Below are 13,964 nucleotides of genomic sequence, written 5' to 3'. Positions count from 1 at the left end.
AGTAAAACGCAAAGGGTATGCTATGTTTAAAGTATATTTAGTTTAGAATTTAATTCTACAGGTGTGTACACAAATTTTGCCAATTTCATCGTATTCAGCTGACGTTTGACTCCACTGAAAGACGTTCTTGTGACGCTCCAAACTCCAGCTCAGTAGATGGCGGTAATGCACCACAAGCTGGATTGCCAACTGTAAATTAACATCACAAGAAGAAACACTTTCTTTACTGTGACAGTGCTATGGATCATGATTTTTACAAAATAGTACAAAAATAAACAGCAATGGTATTAATGTTGGAGTTGCTGTTGTGTTCCATCGAAAGCTGCATTTCATTGTCAGTACTCTCTTGTTCGGTACACAAAAAATCTAAAATGTATTTTTTCTGATAAATATCGATATCGTTTTATCGCCCAGCACTAATATGAACACTGTCAATAAGAGAAACCTACTTTGTAGACCATACTTCCCTGCTGTAATGTGACACAAAGGATGCAACATATGCAAGCAATGGCAAAAGTTCAAATATACTGAAAAATACAACACCAGCCAATGGAAACTTTTCAGAACTAAAGTACTAGAAGAAACCTGTGTATAGCTGAGTGACCATTCCTAGCATACTAAACAGAGAACAGACCTTCTGAAAATAAGTCTAAATGTCTTGTGAAACCCACGTGTATACTGTATAAACGGTATGTGGAAACATCAGAGCCATGGAAACAGCAGAAGTTAATGGAGCATTACTGCAAGAGGACTTCATCAGTCTCTTTGATAGCCCTTTTCCACCGAAATTGCGATGGTTCTCGTGCTGAGCCTGTGCTTCGCTGGTTCATGGCTGTGGCATTCTGGAGCCTATTGTAAACCGGCCGTGCTTTTATACTGACCTGAGAGCCAAATGGTGACGTAACGGGTTACTGTCTACTAGGGGTGTAATGATCCAATGACCAACGATCCAATGTTATTGAAACAATGCGTAAATATTGATATAGAATTTTTTTTAAGATGTAACTTTATTTGAATACTCTCATGTCAGCCACATCCATACGCATTTCCGTCAGGCCATGAAGCAACCTTATTACATTCATTTCACTTTATGAGTGCTAAATATGCTTTTCATGTGGGACACGGATGTGCGCAGGGTCTCTGAAGCCAAATTGTGCTCTGCTATCCGTGCTGCATGCGCACACGTCAACTGGGCTATCAGCGAAATGTGAGCTTCATTGACAGGATCCGTGAGAGCGCATCAACCGGGCACTCCTTAAAATGTGAGCTCTCATGACAAACACAGAGCGGCTCACATGCGTGATTAATTCGGGCTTCCATCGATGTCGTTGCACATGCGACCCATTTGACTTTTACATGAGAATTTGCTATTTTGAAGTACCATGGAGAAGTTCAACCATCATGTGAAACATCTTGACAACACAGACATTCTGAACAGCACTAATGAGGGAAAGAGAAACACCTGCTCAGCTCCAGCATATGACTTTACACATCTACACATCAACACCCTTACTAACATTTATCCCAGTTAACTGTAACAGAATTTTTCATTACAACTGTCGAAGTTGTAGCCAAGAAAACCAAGGATAGCACGGGTAGTTGGAAACAAGTCATGGGTATGTAAGTATTTTGAATTGGATTCAACTGAAAAATAAGCTGTAATCAAAAGATTGATGATCACTTGTGTGTGACTTTATTTTTAATATTATTTATCTGTATAATTTATTCAACATCTAAAGTACCTTATTTTGTTGCGGATGTCCCAGAGTGTATACAGAGAGCTGAATAAAATAATCAAATTATATTCTGGTTGCATTTGAGGGCAAAAAAAAAAATTTAATTGATTGTGTAAAACAGGCACATAATATCGGAATATCGATCGCAGGCCCCTGAATCGAATCGTCTGGTGGCAGACTTTGAAGTATCGGCAAAAATACTGTTGCACTTGTATATATGGTTGTGTGACAATAAAGTGATTTGATTTGATTTGAAATATTGGATTGCAGGCCAAGAGAATTGATTCAAGATCGTATCTTCATGAAACGTCTGATTTACACCCCTGTTGTCTACATGGTCATTTCACGTGACTACCTCAAACATAAACAAACATGGTGCGTCACAGTGTTTATATAGAGCTTTTACTCTTGTTTTTGAGGACATATTTAAACATACGGATTAATGCAATCTATCATTATTACATTGCTCAAGATCTACACTAAAGACGACAGGTATTACGTTACATTACATTGTATGAACTATGGCTTAACTTGCTAAGTTCTGTAAACTGTTACAGAGCAATCATTATTAACACTGGTGTAGCAGATGATTATACTTTGATTTTTGCCAAAGCATATAATATTATTGATTGAGAATCCCACTGTTTTACTTAACAGATAGATGCAATCTTACAAACTTAGTGAGTAGCTGGTCAAAAATCCCCTTACAGAACAAAACAATGCACAAAATATGATGGCAACAGTGTAAGGAAAGCTAACAAATTTGGCAAACATAACAACTTACTGAGATCAGCTGCAGAGGACACCAGCGATTCACTGTTTATCATGAGCATTACTGGTTGAATTTAATGCCCCGATGAGTTAGCAGGCTGGTCGGTGTCTAAGTCCAAAACATCGTTCCTCCGTCCACTGTCACTTCTGCTTATGTCCTTTTTATGGTCCCTGTACTCCCTTAGGTGTTTTTCAATTTGTTTATGATTTGATCAATTGTCCGATTGAAGGCGGTGTGCATCATTTCGTGCTGTATCTTCATTCTCGTAGAGTATTTTTTTTCCTTTGCTATCTCTCTAGTTTATCTCGGATCTTACCATATCGCAAGTAGAGCACTCATTTCGTCGTGTTACCTGAACGCTTTTGATGTCTGATAATTTTGTGTTTTTTTTATTGTTGTTATAGAGTGAAGAAGCACTCCTTGCTGCAGACGGTAGCTACAGTTGTTGTTGTTTGGGAAAACTTTCCATGGCGACGAAACATTATCACTCCCTTCATCCCCTGATGTAATCGGTTCCTGCGTAGAGACCACCAAGCTTTTGGGGCTGGTGTCAAACCAGGTTTTCGGCTCCGGAATGGCCTTTTCTGCGGTGGAATTGCGCAGAACAGTTCGAAAATTCGCACCAGGCCAGGAACTCGCACCCAAACCATGTCGGTGGAAAAGGGCTATGACTGACAGCTACGGCCAGTCAAAGTCTTTCCTGAACATCATGTGGCAGCTTTAGACGGTCTCCTGCAATTACATGCTGTGAATGAGAGAAAAAGGGAGGGTTCGGGGCTCAGGGAAATGGCTGAGGAAAAAAAAGCAGGGATTACATTTCACAGCACATCTGACCACACCTAGGGCAAAGATTCGGAATGAGGGAGGCAGTCTATCGAGACTACCTTTTCCTCTACTCTCCCTTTCCTGAGGTTGCCCCTGCATACACACTGGCTGAAAATTATACCAGATGTCACTTCAAGAGCAAAGGCTGTCCTCGGTCTGTGATTAAGAATTTGAGAAATTCTGGAAAATATTTATAGAGGTGGACCAGACCTTCTTAGCTTTAGAGGTGGAGGTTAATGCAGTCAGACCCAAATGAGAGAGACTCCCAAAGGGTTCTCTGGCACTCCATAACTCTACAATCGCCCTCATGGTATGCCACGGATAAACTTACAAGCAGCTAAAAACGGCCAAAAATCACGAATGCCAAACTTTTTCCTTCACTTTGATGTCCTCACTAGGTTAGATGCCTATTACTGAAAGAGTAAGGGCCAAGCAGTTTTCACGTTGTTTCATTTCTGGGAGAGCTTTTGACAGTGGTGATATCTTGTAGCATTCCTACAAGTAAACAACCAACCTCTTTTAGAATTTATGCTTTCCAGGACAGGGACCAGGAAGCAGCTTGGCCAAGTCTTTCAGGCCAGCAAACAGGTTTAAATGTCATTGGTAAGTCAAATATGATTTGCATCTGTGGAGTTTGAACAATGAACTCATGAATAAGAGTTGCAAACCTCCTAATAGAAAGCATCAATGTTATTAGGGTGAAACTCACAAAGCCTGTCTAGAGCAATTTCATCCCAAATTCAAAAAGAAAACAAAATTTTCATGACAATTAAGCACATTCTCTGCCGCAATTTATAACAGTAATGCAAAAAACTATTTCATTCTCATTACTCTAATGCAACAAACTATATTTAGTTTGCAAAATATTTATACATCATGGTAGTGCACTAAGAACTAACATGAACTATCAATGATGGATTGTGTTTTTATAAATAAACATTAACTAAGGTTGTAAACGAGTAATCAACTAATCGAGTACTCATTCTGCACCAGCTAGTCGACTCTCGCAAATTGATTTCCCTTTGCACATATGCTTGCCGTGGGCAATGTTGAATTATCCTGTACTTTCCCTCTGGATCTCTTACCAAATCTCAAAGTTACAACTGACTTTACTGAGGGGCACTGTGGATGTGTGTCGTCGAGTTGTCGGATGAGACAAGGAGACATGATGATGATTTTGTTTGCTTTCAAGCAAAGCCAAGTGTGGCAATACTTGTAATATTTTGATTCTTATTAAATTCTACTCTATTGAAATTCAGTTGTTGTTTGAGTCATGCATACTAACAGACAAGGATCTGTTTTTATGGTGGAAAGAAAATGCGAAGCAGTACGAGAAACTTGGAAGTTTAATAGCTTCCATTTAAAAGCTTGCATTTTAATTTACAAGTAATCGATTACTTGTTTTTGTGGGTTAGAGTACTCAACTACAAAGTTCCTCAAAAATGCCCTAACATTAACCAAGATAAATAAATGCTGTTAAAAATATTGTTCACTGTTATAATCCCTAATGCATCATGTTAACAAATAGACCTTATTTTAGTGTTAATAAAATAAAAAAAATTAAAAAAACACGTGTCAAGACAATATGATTCTGTATTATTGTATTTAGTGTCTGACCGATTTATCGGCCGATATTAGCCTTTCACAGATATATTGGTGTATGTGTTTTCTGATATGCGCAGATATGAAAACTTTTTTTTCAGAACTTATAATGCAGAAAACAATGCTTGGGGTGATTTAGAATTGGTGTCATAACGCAGGTTGTCCAGCAGAGCGTGCTCCGACTCCACTGTTTACAGAGCTGAGCTGACGGTGGTTCTGCAGACAGTGCGGAGTTAAGCGGTGTCTTCACGGTAAGTTGCTAACTAGTTTGTGAAATACGTACTGGAATGTTAACAAACAATGACCCCATCATTTGCCATTTTCAATATAACTAATATAATGTTAACACTGTCCCTGACAACCAAGTCACTCATGTTTATCACATCTGTTTGCCATGTTGGCCAGCTATAGTTTGTCAGTGCAGTCAGTAACGTAGCAGAAAGGTAAGCAGAGCATCTTTTTGCAGCTCAGCAGACAACTGTGCGGTGGTGGATTGTGTCTGTTGAGTGTTGATTTCATGCTACGTTATTACCTAGTTGGTGAGACGCAATGCTGGAAAGTAAATAAACAACGTCCATCTTTTACTCTGTGACAAGGAGCTTATAGCTAACTTGCTAACCACGTAGCTACTTTCATACCTTGTCAGCTGAGTGGAAGCTAATGTGTAAACATGTATTCACCAAACTGTTTTGTTCAGGAGTTGCAGTTTGGTACCTCCTTCAACCGAATAACTCCAGTTGTTGCATTTACAAAATGTAATATTTAAAAGTCTGGTTTTCCACCGTTGAACATTTCCCATGAACTTATATAGCAGAATAATTTGATAAGCAAGAAAACTGTACTTTAGTACAATTTAGAGGTACTTTACTTGAGTATTACCATGGCATTTTCTATTACTTTATACTTCCACTCCACTACATTTCAGAGGGAATCATTGTAATTTTTCCACTGCATTTATTTTTTTAACAGCTAAAGTTGCTAGTTAATTTTCAGATCAATATTTTATACGTAAAATATATGATCAGTTAAAATTAACTTATCTCTACATTTAAAAAATACCCATGTTAAAAATACCCATCTTAAAAATGCCCATCTTAAATAAAATGTTCTTTCCTCTATCACCTACAGATAGCTGAAAAGCGACAGCGAACAGGCAGTAAGGTGTGGTTGTCTGCAATACCTGCAAAGCAAAGATAAGCCAGCGATCTAGCAAATCCAGTCAAAAGAATACCACCAATTTGTGTTAATCTCAAAAATTAACTATATCGGCCACCATATCGGTAATCTGCGAATTTTCCACCTCTAAAATCGGTATTGGTCTCAAAAATCCCATATCAGTCAGGCTCTAATTGTCTTACACTGATAAAAACTTAATATGAATCATACTTAAGAATAAAATGAATTTTAAAGTAAAACAACCAGACACAACACAGTTATGAAATTTGTGGGAGAGGAAATGTTGCTTTATGCAAAATCAGCTTGTTTTTCTTTAGATTTTGGGGTAAAATTTGAGATTCACCCATTAATAGGTTAACCTGAATCAATTAGAACTACTCCTTGAATATTTCAAAAACCATTTACACAAGCAAACAATTAACATCTCCAACAGAAAACTTGCAGTTAAAACAGCTATTTAGCCACCTACAAAGTATAAAAGAGAGGGCAAGAGAAAAGACTGTGTGGGTGTTTGTGTCTGTATGTAAAGTATTTCAGCTATCAGTGGCATGGGCAGGAATGTATGTGACCCACAACCCCAGACACCCTCAGGGGGGAGTGACATTCAGGGACACACCTCCTTTGCATTATTATAACTACTGTATGCTAATGAGCTCAGCTCCAGCCTCTCAGCCTCATCTCAACAGGTGGTAATGCTAAACATACTACAATCCGTCTGGCTGCTTTCTTAAGAGTTCATTAACATTCATAATGCATAAGACACACTGTGGTTATAATGCCTGCACTGATAACCTACTAATGAGCAGCAACAAAGCATTGCCACTCTCAGTGTGGATGTATTGTATGTGTAAACATTTACATTCATGCATTTGGCTGATGCTTTTATTGAAAGATTGACAGAGCATTCAAAGCATACATTTTATCAGTATGCATGTTCCCTGGTAATCAAACTCCACTAGTCGAAACACTAACAGTTTCAGAGGAGAACTAAGTACTGGCTCACAGAGAAGTGGTTATCAGCTCATGTGGGAGATGGCGAGAGCCCGTGATAACACAAAGATCTCCAGATCTCCACAACAGATGAAACTTGAAGTGCCTGATCACTAGATGGGCCACATTATCAGCAATAACAAAGCCCATTCACTACCAGACATTCCTCGCCCATCCTTTTCAAATCCCCCTCCAAATGAGTCTCTTCTCTTTCACATACACCCCCCCACCACCACCACAACCTCCACCATCAACCCCACAAAAAGCAGGCAAAGCCCTCTTTCTTAAACATGACAAAGAACATGTTTGTTTGTGTCTGACACAACTTGAGTGACACTTCTTACATTAGAAACTTTTTTCTATGAGAATTTGTTCCATATGATGTTTTAGCACAAAAGCCACACATCTCATTTTGGTTGCGTTTGAAAGGGACTGTAAAAAATGCACATGAAGAGCTGGGTGTTCGTTTTCATTAAGAAGCAGCTTTAAAATATGTCTAAGAAAGGAAGTTATTAGTCACGGAACTCGCAGTAAATTAAAAATCGCATCATTTGACATCAGTCACTGATATTCCTCCTCTTCTCTCTCCACCTGGTGTAATGTATCTTTTCAAAGCATGACAACCGTTTTGGATGCCGTTGAAGGTTCACAGGCATTTTAGATCAGACTCTAATTGCTTACAAAAGCCTTGCCCTGCTTCTCTAAAGCGACATGTTTAAGCCATTCTACCCCGCATTCCTGGGAACAAAAGAAGCGGGACTCATTCTGCCTCTAAAACTGGGAGAGAAAGTTGATATGATGCTGTGGCTGAAGTTAAATGAGGCATATGCCAGCTGGTGGGGGGTTGGAGGTCTCGCTGAAAGAATTTGTAAAGTTGAGGGCTGAAGTTTGTTAATCCCTTCATTCTGAAGAAGGAGGGTTTGAACTGACAGGCTTTGAGGAAAGATGAGAACCTGACACTGTGATGGTTTCCAGGCATCTGAACGGAACGATACAAATCAAGCCGCCACCATTCTCCAAGCAACTAATTACTAAAGTACATTTTTTAGCTAACGCGTTCATCCAAAGAAGCTTACAGTGTAAGGGAGATGGGCTAATTGTCAAACTTTTTACTCCAGTGAATATTTCTCAGGGAAGGTTTATTTTCAAAGGTAAATTTCTGTATAGGCACATACCTTAAATTCTTGGCTACAATAAAGCTATATGACATCCCCAACATGATTGTCCAGGAAAAAATATACAGTTCTTTGAACACAAGTCGCATGTTGTCATAGCATATGAAACAGACAATTATACGTTTTTCAACAGAATTTTAACCACAAAACAATTCTGAAGCACAATTAATTAACTTTCAGTTCAAAGCTCCCCAAGTTATTTCAGGGACAATCCCCATGGAGCAATCAGGGGTTAACTGTTTTTCTCAAGGGCACAATGGGGATAGTTCATGAGTCGTCCCTTGCTATTATAACCTACAATCTTTTGGTTTCCAGCCCAATTCTTAAACTACAAGGCAATACCACCCCATACCTCCCAAGCTCCCAATATCATGCTGAGCTGGTGAAAGTTGCGACCGGCTGCACATCAAAAACTTCTCCAGGATGTTTTCATTGTGCATTCCTTAAAAAGCTGCTTATAGTTTTTGCATGCGAAGAAAACATGCGCCTGTGAGCAATTTAAAGATATCACGGTCTGTTCGGTGACACACACTCTGTGTACTTTGTATAAGGCAAGTATGCCAAGGCCAATTGACTACACTGAACTTCAAACCTAAATAAACTTTCACATTATAAACTTATCCAATTGGCAAGATCAAATCACACATGGCTATGATGGTTAAATGTTACATCATTAATATAAAAATAAATGAACGTGAAGTCAAGTTTACAGAACTTGTTTTCACTACAGATGATTCTGTTACATGTAATTGATTGGTTAACCATAATAAGCATGTTCATATGCCACTTCAAAAGATGCCAAAAAGGCGCAAAAGGAACCTGGAGTTCACATTAATGCCCCACTTCATTTGATGCAAGAGCAAGCTCTCATTAAAACAATTCAAAGGCACATTTGATGGAGAATAACAAGAGGAACTGGTCTATATGAAGAAGAGTGCCAACTTTGCCCATCCTACTGTTTGAGATAAGAGTGTTTAACGGTTATTCTTCTGTTTGCTGAGATAACAATGCAAAAAAAGGCACTTGCTTTATGCATTGTTATCTCAAAAAACAGCATTATATTTATTTCAGCATCTTGTATGTATGTATATATATATATATATATATATATATATATATATATATATATATATATATATCCTACTCTGATATTTTGCATTGTAATTTCAAAAACATCAACAGAAGTTTGGGCTGCATTGTGTTGCACATGCCATATTGCACTTTTTTTTTTTTTCATAAATACATAGCCTATTCTTAATAATCACTCCTTTTCGGAAACCTAACATTTCCGTGGCTTTTAGAATAATTTTGTGATTTCTATCACTTTTAAATTTTGCAGCAATGCTTTTTTTTTTTTTTTTTATTAATTTATTTTTTATAACAGCAGTTACTGCTGCATGCTGTATTGTTATGCATTTCATAAATAAATGGTACTTTACTTGAAAACAAATAAATACAAAATAAATTGTTTATATTATTAACTGTTCAGCTGCAAACTCTACATCCTGAATCTGCTGATATAATACTCCATGCATGTACATTGACATTGTTATACAATTTGACTATGATAAACACTCACCCAGGACCAGGCAGAAGAGATCGAGCGCAATTAAAAGTTTCCTCTTGCGGTTGTCTACGCCGTTGTTATTTAACGTGGATGTTCCTCCGTTTCTTGTTTCGGGTGCCATCGCCTTCTCATACATATAGTTTTGCATTTGAGAATTCGTCTTTATGTGTTTCCTTTAAAATCCCAGTCCACGCCAACACGGAGATTAGAGATTCAGTAAAGTGGTCGTGTCAGTACGGACGTGTAGGAGAAAGTTTATGGGAGTTAAAATGCCCACAGGAGAAAATACGTCCTGAAAAGTTAACCAAAACAGTGAAATGCCCGTGCATTCAGGTCCATTCAACTTTTCTCCGATGAAAGCTCAGATGCAGTGTTACAGTGAATCGCCCCTCTGCGTGATAAGTCGTCTCGGTAGTTAGTGATCTAGTTCTACGCTACTTGAAGGCTACAACTGAGAGCGGCGTTTTAAAAACTGGGAGATCAACTCCTGTTTTATGAATCCTTCTTTGGTCTCCACCTCCTTCCCTTGACTGTGAGCGTTCAGCCCCCTTCTCTTCTCCAGACCCACGCTGAATAAAACCCGCACTCCTGCAGCCCACTTTCACAATTCACCCCACAGACACGCGACAATCTGCACTGATCCAAGCGGCTGCCGCTGGAAACATGCAAAGTGCTCAGTCCTACCACTTATTCCTTGTGATATATTGACATTAAGACATCACATAGGCTATTTAATTGAGACATTGTTTTATGTCAGACAATATTGAAAAGCAAACAACAACAAACCAACAAAAAAGCAAATTACACTACACTGCACCCATTTGAAAGTGCCTTTAATATCTCATTTTGCAATCAAGGAACTTCAATATATATTTTAATTGCCTTAAAACATTTCCTTTATGATGGGGTTAATGGTGGAACACTTGACAGTCTTCAGAGTTCTTGTAGGAACTTAAAGGAATATTCCGGGTTCAATACAAGTTAAGCTCAGTCAACAGCATTTGTGGCACAATATTGAAAAAAAATTGTGACTCGCCCCTCCTTTTCTTTAAAAAAAAAAAAAAAGCAAAAATTGAGGCTACAGTGAGGCACTTACAAAGGAAATGAATGGGGCCAATTTTTGGAGGGGTTAAAGGCAATAAAAGCACTTACATTCACAAATTTCATTTTATGGTTTTATGGGTTTGTTGACAACATGGCATCATGGCAACAAAGTTGTAAAATTGACTATAACTTTACACAGAACAGGCTTGTAAGTGATTTTATCACACTACAATCATGTTAACATGCATATTGTTTACGTCTTGTGGCAATACTTTGGAAACAGTAAGTATTGTAATGTTTACAAATTGGCCCCATTCACATCCATTGAAAGTGCCTCATAGACTACGTTTGCATGGACACCAGAAAGCGGGTTATTGCGAGAAAGCAGCATACTTGTTTACATGCACTGTATAAGCGGCATACTCTTTACTCCCGTTTACATGTGGCATGTAAGCAGCTTTCTCCACAGCAACGTAATTACCCCGCCACGCTTGTGTAAATAACAAACATGGTATCCGAGGAAGACTTAGCTATTTTACTCTCTATTGCTTCACTTTATTTCCAGATATTCCAGAGTTGTTGCTGTGTTTGTTCCCTTAACTTTCTATCACAAACTGCAGCAGAATTGCGCTTCAATAGTGGGGTTTCCCTCTTATGTAAAATTCCGGGATTCCCTCAAAGTATAAGTGCTTATGTGCGAACGTGAGGGACCGTCGATATTTTACAGTGGTGTTTATAAATGGGTATAGTTTATAGTGCATGTGCTTTTCCCACTGTACTCCCAGAAATGTTTTGTTGACTTGTTTTTGGGCTCCATCCTATGACATTTGTTATTCGGTCTGTTCCACGCACATGCGCACTCCTCAAAAACCTGTTAGATTGCTGCGTATGTTTACATGACCACATATGCAGCTTTCCCTGGGAGAAACCTAGGTGTGTTAAACAGCTTTTTCTTAATCCCTTAAACGGCGTAAGGAAATCGTCGTTCTTGTTTACATGACGGTTCAGAATGCCTCTTTCTGCAAAAACCCTGGAATAAACCATTTTCTTAAGTGCGTGTAAATGTGATCATTGTAACCCAGATTTTTGCTTTTTTTTTTTGTTTTTTTTTTTAAGAAAAGGAGGGGCAAGTCAAAATACATTTTTGTAGTAATCAATATTATGCCACAAATGCTGTCGACTGAGCTTAACTTGTATTGAACCCAGAGTATTACTTTAAGGTTCTGGACGTTTCTCAGAGAACTGTCATTCATCAAAGGATGCCTAGAGGTTCACAGAAGGGTTTCACTGTGTTTGGCAATTTGAGGTCCCCTAAATGGTGTCTCTTTCAGTGTATCTTTACATATTTACAGTCTATGGTTGCTGTTACATTATGCTGTAGCTGTGCTTTTCATCAAAATGAAGCAAGATGCAATGCATGAGAACTTGTTGTAGTCTACTAAAACTGAAGCTTGGTTGAAGTTTATCTTTCAGTATGACAGTGATTCCAAACACAAGCTCACATTTACATTTTAATGGCTCCAGAACAAAGAGATGAACGGCCTGCAATGGCCCAGTTAAAGGCAAGACCCCAATCCAATAGAAGATGTGGGGCACTGTTTGAAAATCGAACTAACAAGCAGCAAATCTGCCCGAAAATAAATAAATAAATATTGTGCCAAATTTTACCTGAGCCGTGTGCAAAGCTGGCACACGCTTACCTAAAAAAGACGGTCATTCCAGCAAAACCTGGTTCAGTGAATTGCTCAGATGTAGAGATTGAGTAGACTACTCGTGACAGCATTTCAGGTTTTGTTTCTGTTATGGATATTTTCTAATATTTTAACTTTCTAATATAATGTGTCTAATATAATAATAGCATATAAACTAATTTCAAATAGGCCTAAAAACAAGTTGGCCAAGGGACATGGTGATTATGATGATAAATGCTGTAAACAAAAAATACATTCTGAAAATGATGATGATGATGATGATGATTATTATTATTATTATCATTACTGATGTTGTTGTTGTTGTATTGTTTTTGTTGTCTATTTTATTGGCGGCAATTTTTCAACTACACATATTCCCTTTCAACGTTTCAGGTTCTCCAACTCAGCACTGAGACTTGACTGCCATCTAGTGGTAGAAATTATTTAATACACTTCCAGTGATCTAGCAACATAATTATCATCTTTGGCCAAAAAATATAAACAGAACGGTTAGTATATGATTTCTTATGACATATATGTCTGGAAATTGACGTTTTAAAAATCCATGTACCCACAATTTACACATGCTTTCTTTATTTCTTCTTCTTCTTTTTTTTTTTACTAATGTAGAAATCAGTGAGCCAAAGCAAAGACTGTTTAGCCCGTGACGGAAACTTGTATTAAAATGAATAGGAGAATTTGGAACACCCGAATTGGCGGATGTAGAAAAGGAAGTCCCGCCTTACCAGTAAAAGAGCCAATCATCTTTTCGATACAGACATCATCTGTCAGTCAACTCGAGAACACGCATGCGCATTAGCTGGACCAGCCTGAAAAATTGCGTTTTTTAGCATGATCTGAGCTGAAGAAGCACAATTTATGATACCATTGTTGTCCTATTTAACAGCTTATTTTACATATGTCCTTTGATCTTAATCTTGACAAGCAGTTTCGAAGATTTAGGTCTTTTCCTATTCAAGTAGATTGGAGCTGTACTATTATGCCGCTCGTTTCCATAGAAAATTGTTTTCCGGCAGCGTTCCAAAAATGGCAGCCGAGTGGACTGACTTGTCTTGATACCACTTTGGTTGCCATGAGGACGCACTTAATTTATATATACTGTATTGCATAGGCTACATACATATGTGTTTTGCTTATGTACAAAACTCAGCAAATGAAACAAAAAGTGTCAAGTTTATAATGTTAACTATTCTTTTATAATCCAACATGGGAGGGTACAACGATATCAATCAGTCAAACTCACTAGTCAATGGTATGTTCTGATTATGTTGACTCCTGTACAGTATAAGTGTGTCAGTGTAACCCCAAATAAGGTAAGACTTGTTTACCTAAACGCTACCGCCCCCATTTCCACCCGTTAACGCC

At 38.1% G+C, this 13,964-nt stretch overlaps 1 protein-coding gene across 2 annotated transcripts in view; it reads right to left on the bottom strand.

The window, feature by feature from the left end:
• The window catches only part of LOC127410396 (phospholipid phosphatase 3-like), a 68,991-nt gene extending 58,590 nt beyond the window's left edge, over positions 1 to 10,401 (bottom strand). The window contains exon 1 of one of the 2 annotated variants that reach the window (XM_051645642.1): positions 9,856 to 10,401. In XM_051645642.1, coding sequence (XP_051501602.1) covers positions 9,856 to 9,991 — 136 coding nt within the window. In that variant the 5' untranslated portion in view covers positions 9,992 to 10,401. The remainder of the gene's footprint in view (positions 1 to 9,855) is intronic. The other variant, XM_051645643.1, reaches the window with a different exon arrangement.
• Between the last annotated feature and the right edge of the window lie 3,563 nt (positions 10,402 to 13,964).

This window comes from Myxocyprinus asiaticus, chromosome 19, assembly GCF_019703515.2.
Source record: "Myxocyprinus asiaticus isolate MX2 ecotype Aquarium Trade chromosome 19, UBuf_Myxa_2, whole genome shotgun sequence".
NCBI lineage: Eukaryota > Metazoa > Chordata > Actinopteri > Cypriniformes > Catostomidae > Myxocyprinus > Myxocyprinus asiaticus.
This window is presented reverse-complemented; position numbering and strand designations above follow the sequence as displayed.